Source organism: Poecilia mexicana, unplaced genomic scaffold (genome assembly GCF_051168715.1).
Source record: "Poecilia mexicana isolate PSO_F unplaced genomic scaffold, ASM5116871v1 scaffold_21, whole genome shotgun sequence".
Lineage (NCBI taxonomy): Eukaryota > Metazoa > Chordata > Actinopteri > Cyprinodontiformes > Poeciliidae > Poecilia > Poecilia mexicana.
Window position 1 is genome coordinate 15873004 of NW_028263390.1, and position 21628 is coordinate 15894631.

General features: G+C 40.5%; 1 protein-coding gene across 2 annotated transcripts in view; it reads left to right on the forward strand.

Moving 5' to 3' along the window:
• Positions 1 to 718: 718 nt before the first annotated feature.
• The window catches only part of LOC106920671 (uncharacterized), a 35641-nt gene continuing 14731 nt past the window's right edge, over positions 719 to 21628 (forward strand). Inside the window, exons 1-10 of one of the 2 annotated variants that reach the window (XM_014991824.2) lie at positions 719 to 1090; positions 5887 to 7286; positions 7694 to 11021; positions 11210 to 11386; positions 12716 to 12754; positions 13481 to 13599; positions 14760 to 14916; positions 15125 to 15264; positions 18497 to 18623; positions 20218 to 20253. In XM_014991824.2, coding sequence (XP_014847310.2) covers positions 1088 to 1090; positions 5887 to 7286; positions 7694 to 11021; positions 11210 to 11386; positions 12716 to 12754; positions 13481 to 13599; positions 14760 to 14916; positions 15125 to 15264; positions 18497 to 18623; positions 20218 to 20253 — 5526 coding nt within the window. In that variant the 5' untranslated portion in view covers positions 719 to 1087. Of the gene's footprint in view, positions 1091 to 5514; positions 5598 to 5886; positions 7287 to 7693; positions 11022 to 11209; positions 11387 to 12715; positions 12755 to 13480; positions 13600 to 14759; positions 14917 to 15124; positions 15265 to 18496; positions 18624 to 20217; positions 20254 to 21628 lie in introns of those variants that run through there. The other variant, XM_014991823.2, reaches the window with a different exon arrangement.

The window sequence follows — 21628 nt, forward strand, 5'->3', positions numbered from 1 at the left end:
TGGTGAAAACAGCTGCTGGCTGTGCAAGTCTGTAACTGCGTGAATGTCGAGCATTAAACTCTTCACAGGAACTGTAAAAAAAATATTTCCTGAATGAACAGATGCTCAAATATCTTCTTCTCCCACTGCTCATTAGAACTGGACGGCTTGCTCATTAAACTAAAAAATAAGTGTTAGTTATTTAATTAGTTCAAATAAACTAAAGCTAGATTTCTAATCTGAATGTGGGAAAAGTTGAGTGTTTTCTCTATCATTTGCTTTCAGGTATGTGACTGTCTTATTTGAATATTCTCAAATCGCTCAAAGCACCATTTCAAACATCTTATGTAAAAAAAAAAATACTAAGTGATAAGGAAGAGACAGATCAGTCAAAGGCCAGGTGTGAATATTTTATGGGGTGAAAAAAGGAGACAGGGTCTTAAGTTTCTGCATCTCATCAATAAGGCATGAAAAAAAAGGACAGAAAACAAAGAGCTGCCGTGTATTCCCACAACATAGGCAATGGCGAATGCTACTTTGTTCACAGCATGTGTTGTGTTTCTGCAGACTGACAAAAGGGCTAGCAGAGGATCACTGAAAAATAAAGTTTAGCAAGAATTTAGAAAAGCTTGGGTTGTTGCCCTTTTCCCTCCGACCCGGTTATCACAATGACAGTCTTTCTGAAAAGAAACAGACGACGCATAAGGCGTCTTCTGTCTCGGGTACATACAAAATAAAATAAAACGCCAGTGTGTCACCTGTTCACTGACATGGTGTCAAAACAAACCGCCTTAGCGCACTGCTGCGTCAGGGTGTCAGTATGCCCTGGGGTGTGTTACCTGGCCGGGGCAGATTCTTCCGCAGTTACTGTCTCACTCGCTTTGGGGGGGGGAAATATAATTCTACAATGACATCAGTCTGGCAAAGACATGAGTTTTTTCGTTTTTTTCTTTTTTTTTCCCCCAACGAAATATTAATAAGGCTTCTCTACTCTGTGTGAGGAGGGACAGTTTACCTCAAAGAGAGGCTTCACTCCCAGGAGGTTCCCCAGCTGCAGGCTGCATCTGACCGGTTTATTCGCTGGACAACCAACAGAGACACTCTAATCATGGTAAGAACTTACTTTCTGTCTGGAGTAAGATGGTTATATTGGAGAGCAAGTCAGAGGGGCTTTCGTGAGCGCTTCAGTCGATAAACTATTTGAGGTCTGTACAGTCTAATTTCACTGTAAAGTTTCAGGGGCCGCTCGCTTTGTTTGATGGACATGAGGCTCTTTGTGCAGAATTTCGAGAGCTCATCACAATTTCCGAGGGCTCTTTAGACCGAATTTAAAAGTGAAAAGGTCTATTTCATAGCAACAATATAAATGCAGTCATATGAAGTCGTGTGCGTTGGAAACATCTGAATACAAAAGTGAAATGCAAGTGAAGGAATGATAATAACAAAAAAAGTAATCAAGACCACTCCCATCTCTACCTGTTGTCGCCGAATTTAACTGAAAGTTAGAAATAAATCCTTATTAAAATGCAAGCTACCGCTTTACCCTTTATTTTTATAAAAGTACACTACAAGTCACGTAAAACATGAGTAGTTAAGAGTTAATTCCCCCGACCTCGGGCACGGAAAGACTGACTTGAGCTACCCGCATGGTGAAACCTGAACAAGCGGAGTTTGAAAAAAACAGAGAAGCTGCATTCTACAGGCTTTGAAAGTCACACAGTCCCTGCGTCATTTCCCGTGGAAAACTTAATTTGGACACTGCCTCCTGTTGCCTTCGCTTGTTCAAATAAATGTCAGAATTTTGAAATATGTTCACATAACACATAATGAACCATAAAACATTCCCCCTTCTCACTTTTAAGCAACCAGTTTCAGAAGTACGCTTATTCTGACTTGTCCAAGTTTGTTTTTGTTTTTTTATTTTGCTCCATTTGCACCTTAATCTGTATGATCAAACCTACTAGAGTGGTCTGAACTTGCATTCTTATCTCAGCTTGTAGAGCACTGACATTTATGTGAGGTTTTTTACTTGTCCAGGCATGTCATGCGTTGACATTTAATAACATGTCACAGTTTTCCAGCTGAATTGTATCACTGGTGGTACTCGGGCTCCCTTCAGTGGTACTCTGGAAGACATTTTTGTTACCTGCAGTTTTCAACGTTAAGCAGAAATATTAATATCACCAGAAATGTTGTCATTTGGCTGCATTACAACCACAAACATGAAGGTGTTTTATTGGGACAAAAAAGAATGAAGATTATTTACAAATAAAAATGGAAAATATGACCAGCTGCTTTTATTCTAATAATCCAAATAAATACCGCACCACACATTAGCTTCAGAATTCATTTACTTAGTAAATATTGTGCCATTTCTCATATTCTCAGTAAAAATACAGTATTCCATGAAGGTCTCAGAGGTTTATTGAACATAACTAGAGACTATAATGCGTCATGAACGTGAACACTAAGAAGCATAACAGACAGGCCATGGAAAAAGCTGTGAAGAAATATATACCACAGTATGACTGAACTGCATTAATTAATTTTCATGATGAAAAACTGGAGCTAAACCCCAAAAGAAAAGCTGTGACTGCAACTGAATATGAATATGAATACAATTTTGATTTTGATTTGTAAAAATGATAATAATACATTATGGATACAACATATTACTCCCCTTTCATTTCACTATACACTACTTTGTCTTGTCTATCATATATAATTCCAATAAGGCACTAAAATTACTGAAGTATGTGGTTGTACCATAAAAAAATCTGAAAAACTTAAAATATTTTTGCAGGGCACTGTATTAGTTTAAAAACAGCTAAGTATTTAAAAGACCCAAATGTAATGGGTGTTTTGTATGGCTAAAAGTGAGGTTAAATAGAGGTTCCCTGTGCTGTTGATAGACATTTGCATCTATTGTTCAGTTGGATGCAAAATGAAGACCAATGTGCCATATGTGGTGTCTTCAGCACATACACCTTGGGCTATTCAATCTTACTCTGAGTCTGACAACAAAACATTTATTAATAATAATAATAATAAAGGTTTTATGTTGGCACAGGAAAACTGAGCAAACTATAAGCCTAAGAATGATTTCAAAGCCTCTTGTCGAGACCAAAGAGAAGACAATCGAAACTATGAAGGACGCTGCAACACTATTTTACAGAACCATGTTCCAGTCCATGCAGTTCTCCATATCCAGTTACATCCCATTTATATTTCCGTTGTCAGTTGTTCCTGTCAGTTAAGTTACCTTGTATGAATGCATACTGGAAGAATTTGACCAGTGTTGGTGCACAACAACTCTTAATGTCAACTCTTTATATTGGGTTCGCGAAGCATCAGTCAGTTGCACTAATTCATTAATGAACTGGCTTACTTGCTTTTCATTCTGCTGCTGCAGTACAAAGCACAGAACAGACCGTACAGTGGGGTTTCTAAACCAGAACAATAAACATCCTGCAAATGACACTAATGCAAATTATATGATCTGATGCAGACCAGACTGTTTCTCTGCTTCCGTGCGTCATCACATTCGGTTTGAATGTTGAAGTACGAACAAAGCATTAACATATTTAGTCTCTGTAATTGCTTTTATAGTTGGAAAATGTATGCGACTCAGAGCTGATTTAGACGTGAGGTTTTTGTCTGTAGAAATCAGTTTGGGGAGGGCTGCATCTACTGTAGCTATATTTCTGTACTGATTCCTTCTCAAAGCTGAGAGGTGGCACTTCATAAGACTATCCTGTCTTCACTTGAATTTGTTTCAACACGAGGGCTGATGTTTTGTTTCCGTACAGAAAAGTGTCTGATCTGACTCAAACACTGGAGGCTCAGGTACATACTCGTGACAATCCTTATTTTTTAATAATGCTTATTTGATAGCTAGTTTGGCTCAATAAAACATAATAGCTTTGCCATTCCATGCAATTAATAATCAATTAGTCATGTACGCATAATGTGCCTGTCACAGAAGCAGGATCTGAAACTAAGGTTGCATTTAGAGAAAAACATAATTCTGTTTTTGTTTTTTACAACAACAATAAACAACAAAAATGTGCCAATAAACCCCATCTAGACTAACTCAGATGTTTAAAAGTTTCAAGACTGCTTGAAACTTTGCTCTAAAAAGCTTCTACTCTTTAGAGCAATGAAAAAGCTGTTTATTTGTGATTTTGACAATTTGGTACAAATTAAATCTTTCACACAGCCACTATAACATCACATTGCTGCAATGTTTGTGAGTACAACATGCTGTGTTGCCAACCATGGTTAGCCAGGTTCCTAACTATGTCAATGAACAAATCTCACTGGTTCTCTAACAACATGGTTAATGGTTAACCATGAGAACATGGTTAACTTATTTTTAAGTCAAGTCCAGATACAAATGACATCAGTGAAAAAATGGAACACGGCTTCGGAGCCTCGACTCTTCTTCAATCACTGTCATCCTTTTCAGTTTTCTCAATTGCACTTTTATTTCGAAACGTTTGACATGAAGTAAAAATCAATTGCTTGCACAAATCCTGTTTTTGGTTGTTGGTGGTTATTAGCTCTATATCAAATGTGGAAATAAGATCATATTTACCTAAAAATGAGCAGCAGCCTGCCAGCATTTCTTAAAACAAACAGTAAAGAGAGCCCGAGTTCTACCAATGATCGATGTACTAAATACTAGCTTAACTAAATGTTAATAACAAAGCTTTTATGCTACATTACGATTTAGAACAATTAGGATGCAAATGTTTTCATACGGACTTTTATGAGAAACTGTTTGAATTAAATGTATTTGTTTTATTTTTGTGTGTTTTGTGAGTCGAAGTATTATCTTTGACAATACTTCTAAAAACAGAAAAACTTGTAAGAGAAATTGATAGAACTACATATAATAATCCACCTAGAATTAGCTATAAACACGATAAGAATAAGATTAAAACTAGAGAAAAAGACTACTTGAAAGTATCTGAAAACTGATTAGCCGTTTAATTGAATTAAAAATAAAACTAAAAGTTGTCCATCAACCACACTTACAAAGAACTCCAAAATGAAAACGCAACTGGGCGGCTGACGTGGAAATATTATTTGATGACTCACTCCTAAATAACTGCTATGTATAAAAATTACGGAGGAGCATTTGAATGCATCATTCGGAGCACCGGGCTATGCGCTGGCGCTCCGGCGGAGGGGGTGGGGGGCAGAACTTTTTAACAACACGCGTTGACACAGCGCTCAAATAGTTTGGGGATGCTCGACTGGAGACAAACAGGAGTAACGCGAGATGTTCACCAGTTACCCTTTAGTGGAGACTCTATCCTGGACTGTCTAACAACTGTTTGCATTAAAGAAAGAAAAGTTTTCTTCAAGAATTAAGGGTGAGTTTAGCGTCTATTGACATTCTGGACTTCTTCATATTTTAGAAAGTCAGGTATGAGCTCTCACTTTGATGAGGCGTTTTGCCTTTTTTTTGTCTAAGTCTGCTCTTTCTTATTGCTTTTCATTATGGTGGAATGATTTTGTGTTTGTCTTATGCTCTGTAGGAGTTTTTGTTCAAAACCAAAATCATGTTTACATCCTACATAAAGACTCTCAATGATATGGTATTTTCTACGGTAAGCGTACAGGTTCATGCACCACTGCATGTCTTTGCATTGCTAAGAGATGCATGGCTGCAGTAAACATGTCTCTGAATAACACGCATTTGTCTTTAAACACCAAGGCTTGCACAGTTACTTTGGTGATAGACAGTTTTGCATGTGCTCAGTTACATGCAATCATTAGATTTATTTTTTAAATGTATTTTTATTTTTTAAGTTGCATTGACAGTTGCAACATTTTTGATATATTTGTAGACGGATATTTTAGTAAGTCCCTTTTCCTTTGGTCTGCTTTTCGCTATAGTCTGAGAGCCCTGAGGAGCAGCCGAGTACTGGAGTCTTGGGCCGTATTGGCAGCTGGCTGTCTCCATGGAGGGGAAATTCTCCAAAGTGCTTGGATGGAAATGACTTCTCAGCCTCTGGTCTCACGCAGAGAAGAGACGGTGATCACGAGAGAGAGGACTCTGTGAAAATCCGACCAGAGGAGCGATTGTGGAAGGAGAGGGATACTAGTTCACTTGGCCTCTTTAAAGAGGTTTTCCCTTGTGAAGAGAGGGACGCCACGCAGTCTGCCCACAGAGACAACTCAGTTTTGTGCATTGCTGAGACAGGAGAGGGCGGTGCACAGGAGGGGGAGCTTGGAGAGAGGTGGAAGCAGAGAACAGGGCAGGGCAAGGAGACAGAGGAGAACAGTAGTGCTCCTTCAGCAAGTGGGAATCCTGAGAGGAATGTCAGTCATCTGACGCATCCCTCGTCTTCGTCTAAACAGGGAGTGGCGTGGGACTTTGACCAGGCCCACACCCAGCCACATGCAGTGAGAAAAGCACAGGCTCAGACAGGTAGGAAGCTCCATGTGTACCTGGAGGAGACTAGCGTGATTCAGTGTGGCCAGAACGTCCGCGAGGGAGAGGAAGTTGTTTGCAGAACTGTTAAAAAGAGCTTGCAGATACTTCGGAAGTCAAAGTCGTCACAGAGTTTTGATTTAGCAGCCAGCTCAACAAATGCTGAGAAAAATGTGAGGCCGGCTGCAGGGGAACAAAGTTATTACAGTGTTTTAGGGGGAGTGTCGCTCAAAACACACAAAAACTCGTGGTTAAGGACTGAGGCTGAGCAAACAGAGGCAGACGACATGGGGCGTAAAAACTCAAGCAGGAGGAGGGTCAGGAAAAATTCTCTAGGAGATGGAATCAAAAGCCCCACAGCAAAAAGCCCCACAGGCAGAAACCCCAGGAACACTCAATCTGCAGATGGATCCCCTCCCGCAGGTAACTCTGCAGACAGCCTGCAGGGCAAAAGTCCAAGCACTCAGCTGAAAGAAGCATCCACAGACTCCTCCTCCAAGCCAGCCCCCTCCTTGCAGGTCTCACCTGAAGGAGGAGAAAGCGAGTTCTCCTCCTCGGATATGGTCAAGCAGTTGGACCAGTTCCAGAACTCAATCTCAGTCTCTGCAGCCAGCCAGGCGGGCAAGGTGGAAGAGGGAGCAGACATGGACGAGGATGAGAGCCTCTACAAAGTGCAGAGGAAGACCGAGACACCAGAGTCCAAACGCCGGAGTATTAAGGTTTCAAAAAGTGAAGTTAAGATTTTTTCAAAAAATGTTCCTCTTAAACCAAAACAAAGCTCTACAGCAAATCAGCAGGATTTCAGCAATACATTAAAGGAGATCGCAGAAGAAGAAAAGCCCAAAACAGAGACTGACGCAAGGTAAGTCAAAACTTTTAAGTAACTGAAAGTTGTACAGTCTACATACAACACCAGTTGGTTGGAAGAGGAAGGGTTAACTATTCAGACTGACTTGCATACTTTTGTTAAATGTCACTTCGCAGACGTTTACAGAGCAGGTAACTGGTGGGGGTGGAATTGATTCAGGTATATCCACAGAGAAACAAGGTGTGAGTCATAATACAAAGTTCAGGCCTGAGCTTTAGGATCAGACTTGTAAAAGTGTAGCTGAGATCTAAATTGAGGTCAGAAAAATCTTTGGATGATTAGGAAATTCCCTCGAGATTAAATCGTTACTTGTTTATAGAAAGTATGTGGTTTTAAGTAAGCTATCTTTAAGTGCTGTATTATTTTAAATATTTCAAATGTTTCCCTTTTGTTTTGCGCAGTGCCCCTGGTCCAAAGACGGTTGCTCAAGAGCCCAAACCTGTTGCTGGTCGGATCGCAGATAAGATCAGCCTGTTTGAGCCGAAAAAACAAGATGGGAGTGTCAACAAGACTTTCCAGACCCCAAGAAGTGCTGATGTCTCCCCAACCAGATCTGTCTCAGACAGGCTTAAAACTGACTTCCTTCTACCTGAGCAGAGGTCAAAATCTGAAGAACGTTACGGCAGCTCCAGGTCGGGCATTGGGTCAGCTGACAGTGAGAAACCAATGACCATCAAGGAGCGAATGAAAAAATTTGCAGAACCATCGAAGCCTCAAGTAAAACCAGCACTGACTCAAATGCCACCTGTAAAAGGAATGTCTGTAAAATCTCACGCCTCTGTGACGGTTCCAGTATCAACGTCGTCAGAGCTTGACATTCAAGATAAACTCGATACCAAAGAGCCGATGCAAAGTAAAGCAAAGTCAGAGATAACGTCAAATCAAAATGGACAGGATATTTCTGCTGTAGGGGTACTGATGCCCCCTCAAGAACTGCAACAAGTAGACTCTAAAGGTAGCGAAACAGAAGCAAAGGATGCACATCAAGTCACACATTCAAGCACTATTGCAAAAGATGATCTAGGAGATTCTGCAGATACTATCAAAAACATAACACCGGAGCACAAAAGCCCAAGCCGAACAAGCTCCCGGTCTAAACGAAGGAAAAATAAAGAAGCGGCTAGTCCTGTCAGCCCAAATGCACAAACACAACCAAAGGGTTCTGATGTAAAACAAGAGGAGGTGGGAAATACAGAGGAGATGTCCTCTACCCCCAAAAAACTTCCAAAATTGATGTCATCTCAAAAATTCCCTGGAAGCACTTCAGGAACACAGACTCTGACAGAAAATGAACAATATGAATTCAGAAATGAATCAAAGGAGGCTGCTGAATCACCTGTCAACAGAGATGAACCTGATACTTCCAGCTGCAGCAGTGAAACAAAAGGGACTATAGACAGGAAGGCCAAAATTGAACCCAAACAGGAGGAAACATTAGAAGAACAGAGCCTTACAGTTACACAGGACAGACAAAACTCCTCAGAGGACAGGAGTCAAATTTCTACCACCTCTCTATCGACAACTCCTTCAGCTAAACAGCATTTTGAGACGCCATCTGCTGCAAATCAGGAGTTATCTGCCGAGCAGCCTAAATTAGATAAAGAATTATCAATGCAGCTCGACTCAACAAGTAAACAGGAAGAAGGCAGAGCAGCTATAGAAGAAGCAGAACAAACCCAGCTTCCTCCGAGCACAGACACAGCGCTAATACATCAGGCCGAGGCTGAACATGTGGAGAAATTAGAAGTAATGAACAGTGGAAATCTACATCATACTGAGGAGAGAGACACAGAAAACACCCAGCGGCTTCTGCCTGCAGACAAAACATCTGCAAAGGGGGATATTTCAGACAGTGGGCAAAGTATCTTAGGAAAGGAGCAGAGTTCTGAAAAATCAAAACAACCACAAACAACCTGTCAAATGTCGGACAATACCATCGGATCATCAGCCCTCCCCGATGATGCACAAAACCCCAGCGAGGCGGTGACTGTACCTCCAGAGAAAGCTGCTATTTGTACAATCACCCAGACTAATGAGGCTGTGAGTGCAACAGAGAGTGATAAAAAGCCACAGAAGGCAGAGCTGGCCACAGACGTGCCTCCTGAGTCACAAACAAAACTCTCAGAAAGCTCTGGAATACAAAGCGAGCTGGTGGTAGGAGAAGCCAAGCCCGATTCTGTATCTGTGGAAAAATCTGAGAATCCACTTGATGACTCATGTACACATGGAGCTAATGATGCCGAGCTGTCCGAGTCAGAACCTATTACCAAAGCAGCCACGCCAGATGAGGGAGTGAGTGCAAAAGGCACTAATGGCACTCTCTCGGCGGCACCTGCTCAGGTTGATGTGACGCACAAGGAAAAGACAGATTCAACTGCTAAAATTTCATTTAGTATTTCTGACTCTCAGTCTGCATTAGGCAGAGGGCTCAGGGAAGATGTCAGGGAAAAAGAAACCACGGCGCCATCCGTGGAAGAAAACTTGACAGAATTCAAGAAGCCCACTCTTACTCACACAAGCATGGAGAGTAGTATTGATGTCTGTTCACTCAAAGATGCAGAGAAAGTAACTCAGAGCCCCACTGATAGCATCACGCTTCACTTGACAGGTAATAAAACAGAAAATGCACCGGAGAAAAAAATCACTCTCCCAGGAAACAAACTTTCGCCTGTTGCTAACGGCGATATGTCCTCGCATTCACAACTCGGCAAAGTCGTAAAGGAGCCAGCGAAAGACATGTTGAGTCACACTCCAAAAGCTCCTCTCCCCCCAGAGGTTAATGAGCTGATCTCAGACCCAGTTCACCATTCATCCATGAGGAAACTGAATTTGCCAAGGGAGCTCAAGAAAGATAATTCCTTCCAACAACAAGAGACACCATCCAGCTGGCTAGACGTAGATGTTCCCAAGCACAAGCTGAAAGTCCCAGAGGCAAAGCTGACCAACTCTGGAAGTGAGAGCAACCTGTTGGACACTTCTGGTGACCTGGATGATGATGATTTTGTTGAAAAAATTAAGAAGCTCTGCACCCCTTTCTCCCTCCCACCTCGTAAGCACAACCACCTTCGGACCCCTCAGCCTCCCTTTGCGATGCCGGCCATTAGGGAAGACCGCTTCGAGAAGTCATTTGACCCTGAGGAATTCACATTTGGCTTGAGGAAGAAGACTCAGCTGACGTTAGAAACAACTCCAAGCCTTTTAGCCAAGCTCCAGAGCGCAGACACAAAATCTGGCCTGATACCCGCCAGGGCGAGTTTTGCTGACAGGAGCCTGCTGCTTGGTGGCCTCAGGGACAAGGATGCTGGCAAGGGTGAGGCAGAAGGAAAGGAAGAAAAAGATCAAATAAAAGTTACGTCTCGCTTGGAGAGGAGCTCTGTCCTCAGCAGTCTCGCCTCCTCTCTCTCAAGAGGCAAGCGGAATGGAGCTCAGTCTCAGGCTGAAGGCACCGGCTCAGACGGCGTGTTGCCTAGCGAACCCCCCAAGCTCAGTCCTCTAACTTCACCCCAGCCGGCCCCTCCAAGCCTGACAGACTCAAATCCAGTCAAACAAACAGCAGCCAAGCAGAATGAAGAGGAAACCCGGGCTGCAGAGACTGTGGTCTGTGACTCAAGTCCTCCACTTCCTGCTTTTAACGACATCAAGCTGCCTGACTATTTAGAGAAGTACCTCCCACAGGATCAAGCAAAAGCAGTGCCGGGAGTACTAGGACTGGACCAAGTCAATCCGGAGGTTAGTTTCAGTCTGAAAGAAAATTATTCTAATGCCACTGTTGTCGAAGCTAAACTAAAATAGTGACGCAATGGCATAAGCTGAAACGAGAAAGTTCAGTGTATCGTGTGAATATAAAGTCATCTGTGAACATGTGAATGAGCAGTGAGACAAAGAATCAACCAAACGCATTTCATTTTATCTCTTAGCTAACAGGGAAAATGGCATCTCTGCTTTCTGGAGGAAAGGCAGAGGAAGTCACGAAACCAGGTCTGGTGCTTCCTGACTCTGCAGCTCCAAGTTTTCCTGGGATTCCTCCAACTGCACACCCTCATCATCTTTCCAAAGAGCCTTTGTCCCAACCACACGAGGCAATCAGAAATACCGTAAGTACATCACAAGCATGCTGCTGCAGGATGCTGTGCTGTGTTGTGTTGTGCAACAGATTCGTTCTCTACAGTTAGAAGTATCAGGTTTCAGTTGTTGGCATAGTGAGCTAGATACTGTTTTTACTGCAATTTCCATAAAGCTGCTGCTCCTATGGCTTTTATGGGAAAAAAAGACATTGTATGTGTTATTTGTAGGAGAGCTTTTACTTGTATTCTTTTACTGTGTCTTGTACCACTTTCTCCTGTATCCCATTTGTTTTTTTATAAATAAAGGATCTTTTCTTCAACTAATGAGGATTTTGGTAATCCTTTAAGGCTGAAACCGCTTTCACTACGCATACAGCAGAAGTTTCTTTACAGTTACCAGTGTAAATCTGCAGTAAAAAACTATAGCTAAATCAACAAAGCAAAGCAAAGCATTTTTAAACATATTTCAGCAATTGTTATAAGAGATTGGTCAATCTCCAGGTCTGTCATGGCAGGACAATTCCAATTATTTTTTAAGGGCTATAAAATATCCAAACTCATTTGTGTGAACTTTGACAACTAATAAAGTATACAAGCACTGATCCTGAAAAGATCAGTGCTTGCAATGTGAACTTAGCAGAAGTTTATCCCCATTTTTGCCCCAATGCATCTATCCCCATCCTTTATCTGAATTTTCAGTTAGGTGCATCAGAGAACCTGCTGTTTTTTGAGGTACAGCTTCATATCTATAAAATTTGGGTTATTAGATTTCAGATTCCCAGCCAATTAGAAAGATGAGAACTTTAGCTATACTTGTCTGGAGTTTGTTTTTGGATTAGATTCTAGGTTTTCTCCTGGAAAGAACAATATAATTTTGTTGTAATTACACATGAATCCATGCAAAATGTTATGTTCACGATGACAGAGGCTTGTCGTGGGTAATTGTCGAATCGCACATTTTTCCACAGCCAAACGCTTAGGCATGTTTGTGCATTTGTTTGCACATCTGAGCGGTGGGTTATTATAGAATTATGGTCCACAAAGTTATTCAGTCTGGTCTTGTTGGTTGGAATTTCACATTTCTAAAGCATTCCTGTAGCACTTACAGCATGCATTACTCTATTTTATTTATTTTATTTTTATTTTTTGGCAAATTTGCCGAGAATTGTGCTGTTTCAGTAAGGAATCAGAGCTGTGTACTCACGAAAGACTATAAGTAACCTGGAAAGGTCAATCTGCAGACACAGAGCAGCTGCACAAGGTTACATTAATTAGCATGCTTTGCATTTTGCAGATGTTTGCCATGCTTCATGGTATTCCTCGCAATCCTAATTATTTGCTTTTGCTTTTGTGTTTCAGAAAAGAGCTGTCAAGGGATTTCACAAACGCCCTGGAAAGGTACAGTAGGCAAAACCTTTGCCCACAGACGATAGAAACAAGATGGAGATAGGAATCTCAATAGACAGCGCTTTGTTTTTGGGGAAAACATCTGTTCTTCATATAGTGTTCTTGGGGGTAAAAAAAAGAAAAGAAAAGGCACATTAAAAAGTCTTGTGCAAATGTTCGGCTGGGTATGATTAGCATTATGAAATGTTATGCTGCTAACAGTGCATGAGTGTAGGATCTTCATTAGTGTATAACTTCACAATAGCTGTTGCAGCTTAGCCAGTTATTCCCCTGGTGCTCGGCGTACTTACTTAGTCTCTTGCCTTCTGCTTCTGTTGTGCTAAGGATCTACTGACTTCAAATAGAGCTTTGTTATAGTTGTTTATAAGATCTCTGGAAGCAAGTATTAAGAAAAAAAAATTATTCCCAAGAGAGAGAGCATTTTTGTGGTTCAACTCTTTGCTTTTGACTATTTTTAGCATTCTGTTGGACCAGCGCAAACAAGTAAATAACTTCCTTTAAAGTGACTCAAAACATTAACAGCGTGCCCTACTTGCATGCCTGTCTGGGCTTTTCTAGCCTGAGTAAACATCGGTATCCGCCTGCTAATACGCTTTCAATAAATCCTGTTTTACTATGAAGCGTTTAACGAGGGATGCTTTTTTTGTTCCTCATTATTTTCCCAGCATTCTTAATGTGATGGAATGTTTTATTCTGCCCTCTGTGTCTCCAATGCAGTTGGTGTTGTTTGAAAACGCTCAGTTCAGTGGCCAAGCGCACGAGATTTACAGAGACGTGGCCGATGCTTCTTCTCTGGAGCTCTCGCCTCTCATATCTGTAAAGGTCGTGAGGGGATGGTAAGTGTGTTATAAAATAAATAGCTTCAGCTGAAAATGGGCCGTGAGACGTAGTTCTAATTAATGTCAAGTGACTCTGTGAGGGTGAAGTTAGGGCGTCTCAGAGGACTAATTGGGTGAAATATCAGAAGTTGGATTTCATCGTCGGTAACTGCACTCTTTTTTTTTTTTTAAGATCTTATCACATGGATTTTACTGCTTATTTCGTGTATGTATATCTCTGTTGCCTGTGGCAGTTTCAGTCTCCTAAATAGTGGATTAAGCCAAGATTTTTGACATTAATGCAGTAGTCCTAGCAGAATTATTGGTGTCGCTGACTTACTTGCAATGCATGCCCTTTTGTGTTTCCCATGTTGAACAGTGACAAGGAGAAATTGGCTCCTGTGTCTTATATTTGTAGTCTGGGAAAACACGAGGTCTTGGAGTTTTAATTGGAAGCTTATAGACAATGTGATCTATTTAAGACATAAAACAGAAATTATCATCAGAGTTGTGTTCCTGGTAATTTTATTAAATGTTGCAGCACAATCTTGGAGGTAAAAAAAAAAAAAAGGCACATTAAAAAGTCTTGTGCAAATGTTCAGCTGGGGTATGATTAGCATACCATACTATACTGTGCTGCAAAAACAGAGGCTCTTACAACAATTTGTGAATCCATTTTACGATTTGGATAGTTTCTGCATCCTTGAACAACAAATGGATATATTTGTAGATGCAAATGAATTGTTTTTAAAAGAATCAGATGTGACTTTCTGCAGGCGCACTGAGCCAAACTGATTCAACATTCTCTCGTCTTACACAAATACGAAGAATTCAAGCAATCTTATTAAACTATTTACAGAAGGGAAGGCTATCTTCATTCTCTGTCATTTGTTGATTTTACACTTCGTCTTGTAAAAGGATTAGTCAGGGAAATTACTACGCATTTTCTTGTGAGGTTTAGAGATGCAATTAAAGTTATCCAAGCTAAGCTAATTAGCCACTATAAGGCTTCCACTTTTTATATTTGCACAAAAGATATGAGCGTGAGCGTCCAGTGAATATTAAGAGTATTTCTCTATTTTCTTAATTAGTTAAAGCCTTTCATATCCTACCTTTATTATCCTTAAGTTGAGTTTTCTGTGTTTATTGTGTGAAACAAAACTGTTTTCATATTACAGCTGGATCCTCTACGAGAAGCCTGACTTTCAGGGACTCACCATCGCCTTGGAAGAAGGTGAAACAAATTTAGATTTAGGCAATTTGTGGGCAGAGCCACAAACCGAACCACATAAGGGCCCACCCACTGCCATAGGCTCAATTCGACTTGCTGTCAGGGTGAGTGCACTCATTAACTTTACTTCATTTTCACCTCATATTCCCTTTAATAGCTGGTGTGACATTCAGGCCATATTTCAGAGCAGATAAGTAAATGAGTTAATCGCTGATTTGCTTTCACTGGGAGGATTTATTGAAGATTTAGCATTGGCTGCTCCGGATGATTGACATGTTTGATTTTTTTTTTCCCCCTCTGCTCTCTCTGTAGGATTACAGCATCCCTCACATTGATCTGTTTACCGAGCCAGAGGGCCAGGGCAGGGTGACGCCGTACCATGATGATGTGATAGAAACTGGCTCATTTGGTATCCCGCTGAACACCGCTTCCATCCAAGTCCACTCTGGAGTGTGAGTGTTGCCATTTTTGTAGCATCTGGTTTCATTTAGATCTCAATACTTTGTATTAGATCTTCTTTGAGAGTTTCTTTTTGTATGAAGAATTTTCAAGTAATCTGAGTTGACAATTAAAGGTGATTTTCAAAGTTAGGGACTTTGTGACGTGCTCGCTTACTTTTTCTGAAAATGAGCAGAGCACTTGAAAAGCCACAGCAATAATCTGGAGACTAATGCTGCATCCAGTCAACAGTACTCCGACTGGTTTCAAAACACAAGTGGAAATAAAATGTTTTTGCTAGATTTTATATAAATGGCAGCTATATTGAATATGACCTCGATGTCAGGCAGGCACATTCAATTATCCAGTTCAGAATTCTGATTTCATTGGGTTAGATATTTTTCTCTTAGAACTTGCAATTTCTCTATGCAAATCAGTTGCATCTAAATGCCGAGTTGCATCTGCTCCCTGTAAGTTGAATTTCTGAAGTCTTTGGAGGGATAATCAGCTTACTGGATCGTGCAGAGAAATTTTGATTTGGTAAAATGTTTGCTTTATTTTCTCAAAACTTATGAGCAAAAGAGTGTCTGCAGCTAAAAAAAACATGGCCTTGTCTGACAAATCAAACGACTCCAGTTAAAGCCCTGGTAGCTTTTAGCAAATTCCAAATTACCATTTGTAGTGTTAAGAGAGATGGGTTTTGTGGTGACATGTCTCCTAAACACCTGGACATCATCCAGTGATTGTTTCAAAGACTTGTTAATCTTAAGATGCCCTTTGTTTGCTGCAGTTCTCTAACTTGAGCTTCAAAGGGTTTTTTTTTTTTTGTCTCATCCTTTACTGGCTTTTTCTTTGTATGTGGGTTCAAAACAAACAACTGATCTTCACTCAGTCTTGTTTGTCTTAAGCGTTTTAGTTATTGCATTGACTGTAGATTTGAACAAGTTTCAGCAAGTTCCTATTTCCAGATTTAAGACCACACATCTATCCTACTTTGTGTTTTCCGATCTTCCTTTATTTGCACTGTGTACTACTTACATCATTTTGTGCATGTGTTTATTTATTTATACCTTAAGTAGGAATTTTTAAAGCCCAAGACATTATGTTACGCTGTTTCTATTGTTAAGCCTGGACTATAAGCACAAAAAAAAAAAAGAAATTATAACCTCTAGTTTTCTAATTGGCAGCAGGAACACAGGGGACCTGGGTGTGACATTAATCCCTGACCTGAAGTTAATGGCTCAGATTAAAATATTCATGTTATAGAAAGCCATGGGAATGAATGAAGTTGGAAAAACTGATGTATAATCTGCAACCACAAAGGGTACATGGATTGTGTATTTTTTCTCCAAATATGGTCAAAATGTAGAAATTCAAAGAAGGTCTCGAGCTTTAGCGAAACACCTGTCACTTTCATATTCGGCTTATCTCCCTTTCCCAGTAAACCTGTTGAGAATCCGCTGTGAACAACACTTAGGTAAAAAGCTGCCTGTTTGTATGAGCAATTAGTGCTGAGTTAAACTACCGAGAAAATACCCCGAGGCTCCAAAAGACAAAAGAAAATGTAGTTAGATGCATAGGTGTCACTCCTATTTGCCATCACTTTTGTTGCTTTTTATATCGACTGGCATTCTCATCAGAGGTTCTCTGACGAGTAGAAATCTTTTCCTTGTTGAATGCTTATAATCATTACCTTCTTCATTTATGTTTTGTTTGTTCTCATTCGAACTCTTTAGAAAGCCTGGGGAATGTCTGTCCTGCTGCTGCATGTCAGAAAAAAAGGGAATAGTTGAAGACTAGACGAAGAGTGAGAACCAGACAAAGGTGTCAACTTGGCAAAATGTGGATTTTTTTTTTTTTTTCCACAGAAGAGGTGTTGGCATTTAGGCATTTTGTGCCCTGCCCCAGTAGGCAATGCGTGCTATTAAACTCGTGCTTCATAGGCTGCTTTTTCGCGGCTTTGCCTTTCGAGGAAGAATTTAATCTGACTACCGTCGCAGATAAAACAAAAGCGATAGGTGTCGGATTGCATCTACTTAGATAATCCTCAAAGATCTCCTTCAGCTGCTCATCCTGCATAACTTTTCCCCTGCTTCGAGTGGAGACGAGTGTGTAGCAGATGTGGTTTTGTTCCAGCCAAACGGAGTGAAGCTATTCCTTTACTTAGCAGAACGAGGCTGGCATCGCCTCCTGGTATTACTTCCTCAGCGGTGGCTGAAGGGGATGGGTTTGTTTTTTCCTGCCAGAGGCTCACACATGGTGATCGGTATGAGGCATCGGTATTGTGCTCGAAATGCCAGAGAAAAGGGGGCAACAAAGGCTGCCCACGCTAAAAGTGAAATGTGAAGAAAAGCGCTTAGAACTGCGGCGTGCCATTCCTCTGGCGTTCACTCCAAAACAAGCATCTTTTGTTTTTCATTCAAGTTTGTTTCACTCACGTCTGACGGAGGTATAAAAAACAAACCCTGTTAAAAAGCCTCATTTCACCACTCTTAAGTGCTGCACGCAGCAGGAAGTGTTGAAGTCTTTCCAGTGAGAGAGCGTCAGCTTTGTTCTCTTAGTTGAATTGTGTAAGCCGTGAACTTCTTCACATGATCACATTACAACCTAAAACATCACTGAATCATTGAAGCATAGATCTTGCTGTGTGTTTGAGGTTCTTATTTTGCTGGAAGGTAAACCTTCATCCCAGATTTAAGTCTTTTGGAGCCTCGAAAAGCTTTATGTCCAGGATTGTTTTGTATTCAGCTGCATTCATCCTCCCATCAGTTCTTGTTTGTGCTAAAGAAGCAGATCCCCATACCATAATGGTATTATCATGTTTGACTGTGGGGACGGTGCATTCAAGGTCATGTACAGTAGCCACATTTCACTGAGTTCCCTACTGAGCTTGTGACAAACGACAGACATCGTCTTATTAAGGTCATTTTTATTATTTGTAGAACATTTTTAAAGACATTTTTTGTTATTTTTCTTGTAGTCTATCACAACAAATCCCAGTGAAATTAGCAGAGAAAGGTTTACGCTTATAATACTAATTATAATACTCATACTAATGATGCATATTATTGTAAGTGTGAGAACCATGTGCTTCCACTTTTTACTATAAGCAACCACCTACATCAGGCCATGACTTCCTGTGATTCTGAAACCACACTGGGTGCAGCTAAGTATAACATAGAGGGACATTTAGACATAATAATAAATAAGATGGTAATGTTTGGTCTTTTGTGCATCTTCCGTCAGGTGGCTGGTGTTCACTGATCCGGGATTCGAAGGCATGATAGCCGTGCTGGAAAAAGGAGTGTATCCTGTTCCTGAGGCTTGGGGCTATTCGTCACCATTTGTGGGATCTCTTAGACCACTTAAAATGGTATGTATGTGTGTGTGTCCTCTTATGCATATAACAGTTCATTCACTACTAGTTGCCATTCTGGGAAAGGGGCTTTATGGCTACGAGAGTTAGTTATATGTTTGGTTTTGCTGAAAACTTTAATGTTTGTTGTCAAACATAAGGGATTCTCAGTCTTTTGCTAACAAGTAAACTCTCAAGAAATTTGAAAGCAGTACAGCAGCAGATTGACATTTTTTTGTCCAAATAAAGTAATAAAAAAAACAAATTCAAATTTCTTTGCACTTCATGCTTAAGGAAATATGTTTCAAGGTTCAAACTGGAAAAATAAACAGTAAAGCTCCCTGAAATCAGAATGCAAGCATGGACAGATGGAGATTTCTCACAAACCATTTGTTTGCACTTCTGGCAGTTCTGGAGTTATTAAACATGTAAGATTTAAGACACAATGACCTCCATTTGTTAAAAAAAAAAAAAAATCCTTTTATGTTTAAATACTTTAATTTCATTGCCAGCAGCTTGTATTGCTAACAGGAATTAGCATCATCTGCTGGTTCTCTAGCTGAAACGTGTTTAAAGTGGCCTTGAAACTAAGCCAACTTAATCATGTCTCTGAATATTTGGCTTCAGAGAAAAATTGAATACATCATAAAGTACCATTCTTGGTTCACTGACCTCTGATTCAGTTTCTGCAGGGCAATTTTCAAAAATATTTCCCTCTGCGCTTCCTTTTTTGACCAGCACTGTCCGAATTTTCAATTTCATTGTATGTATTTAGAAGGGATGATCTAGACTGATTCCCTGTTCCTGCTAACAGCATAACACTGGCACCGCCATACTTTGTAGTTGAGCAGCTACATTCAGAGTGTTAGTTTTTCTGTTTAGGTGACGTCTTAAATTGTTATCTGCCGGGTTTTTCATAGGGGTGTCAGACTAAAATGAGCAGAGCACACATTTACATGTGGCTTTATTTGTACCAAACTTTGGAAACCATGTACGTTTTGAGCATCCAGTTTTGCAGTACTTTGTGTTGATCCGTCACATAAAGCTATGTTAAAATGCATTAAATTGGGCAGTTTAAATTCAAAAGGTTCTGAATGGGTTGTGCTAATCTCTCCTCAAGTTGCATTCAGTAAATGAAAGTCATTACCCAAGACAGTTGGACACACAGTCATAACTTGTCTTTTCATTTTATGCAAGTCCATGACAAAACTACTGTCTCTCGCATCATCTTGTAACTATTTGTTTCGTTTGGGGCTTACTAGAAAATGCTGCTGTGCTACAATGTCAGTGACACCATGTTAGAGAAATGCAGGGGAGAATCGTCTTTGCAAGGCTAATTAGCAGCTTGAAATGCGCTCTTTAGATTGTTGTTATCCCTTCCTCTTGCGTTTTGTTTTTCCACGTGAATCAGCTCAGGCATGTCACTTTGTACGAAGGCTTTTGCCGTGACAGCAATCAGTTCACATTCTTTCATTTTTTATTTTTATTTTTATTTTTAACTTGTAATTGTTTGACACCTGTACATTTATTTCTAAAATGGGAGAATATGTTGGTTTTAATTATTAGACTTATAAAACCATATGAATAAATGCATATTGATCCATTTTTCCAGGGTGGATTCAAAGTGGAGAATCCGAACGAAGTTAAGGTAAGCACACTTTGCTTCGCTTTTGCACGGTCACCTTTGCCAGTTAAAAATTCAGATTAGAAGCATCCTCTTGAAGAAGCCTTCTGCTGCTGAGCTTTGTGTTTTCAGATCAAGACTTTGTGCAGTTCTTGCGCTGAGCCAAAAATAGTCACGATGTGACGGAACTTCCAATGCTGCGATTAAAAAAAGCAGATATTTTACTTATGTGTGATGTAAGAATTAAAGCCTCTTTTCAAATCCATCCTTTTGTGCTGTTGTTCAGCAACCACAGAAAGTGTAAAAAAATTAAACATGATGCTCATTGAATGCTCTCACAAATTGATGTTAGATTTTGTGCTTTTGTGGGGAAATAGAAAGAGAGTGACAGTGCATTAAAAATATACAGGTCCTTCTAAAAAAAATAGCATATTGTGATAAAGTTCATTATTTTCCATAATGTAATGATAAAAATTAAACTGTCATATATTTTAGATTCTTTGCACACCAACTGAAATATTTCAGGTCTTTTATTGTTTTAATACTGATGATTTTGGCATACAGCTCATGAAAACCCAAAATTCCTGTCTCAAAAAATTTGCATATTTCATCCGACCAATAAAAGAAAAGTGTTTTAATACCAAAAGAGTTAACCTTCAAATAATTATGTTCAGTTATGCATTCAATACTTGGTCAGGAATCCTTTTGCAGCCTTCAATGCGGCATGGAGGCAATCAGCCTGTGGCACTGCTGAGGTGTTATGGAGCCCAGGATGCTTGAATAGCGGCTTTAAGCTCATCCAGAGTGTTGGGTCTTGCATCTCTCAACTTTCTCTTCACAATATCCCACAGGTTCTCTATGGGGTTCAGGTCAGGAGAGGTGGCAGGCCAGTTGAGCACAGTAATACCATGGTCAGTAAACCATTTACCAGTGGTTTTGGCACTGTGAGCAGGTGCCAGGTTGTGCTGAAAAATGAAATCTTCATCTCCATAAAGCTTTTCAGCAGATGGAAGCATAAAGTGCTCTAGAATCTCCTGATAGCTGCTGCATTGACCCTGCCCTTGATAAAACACAGTGGACCAACACCAGCAGCTGACATGGCTCCCCAGACCATCACTGACTGTGGGTACTTGACACTGGACTTCTGGCATTTTGGCATTTCCTTCTCCCCAGTCTTCCTCCAGAGTCTGGTACCTTCATTTCCGAATGACATGCAAAATTTTCTTTCATCCGAAAAAAGTACTTTGGACCACTGAGCAACAGTCCAGTGCTGCTTCTCTGTAACCCAGGTCAGGCGCTTCTGCCGCTGTTTCTGGTTCAAAAGTGGCTTGACCTGGGGAATGAGGGACCTGTGGCCCCTTTCCTACACACGCCTGTGCACAGTGGCTCTGGATGTTTC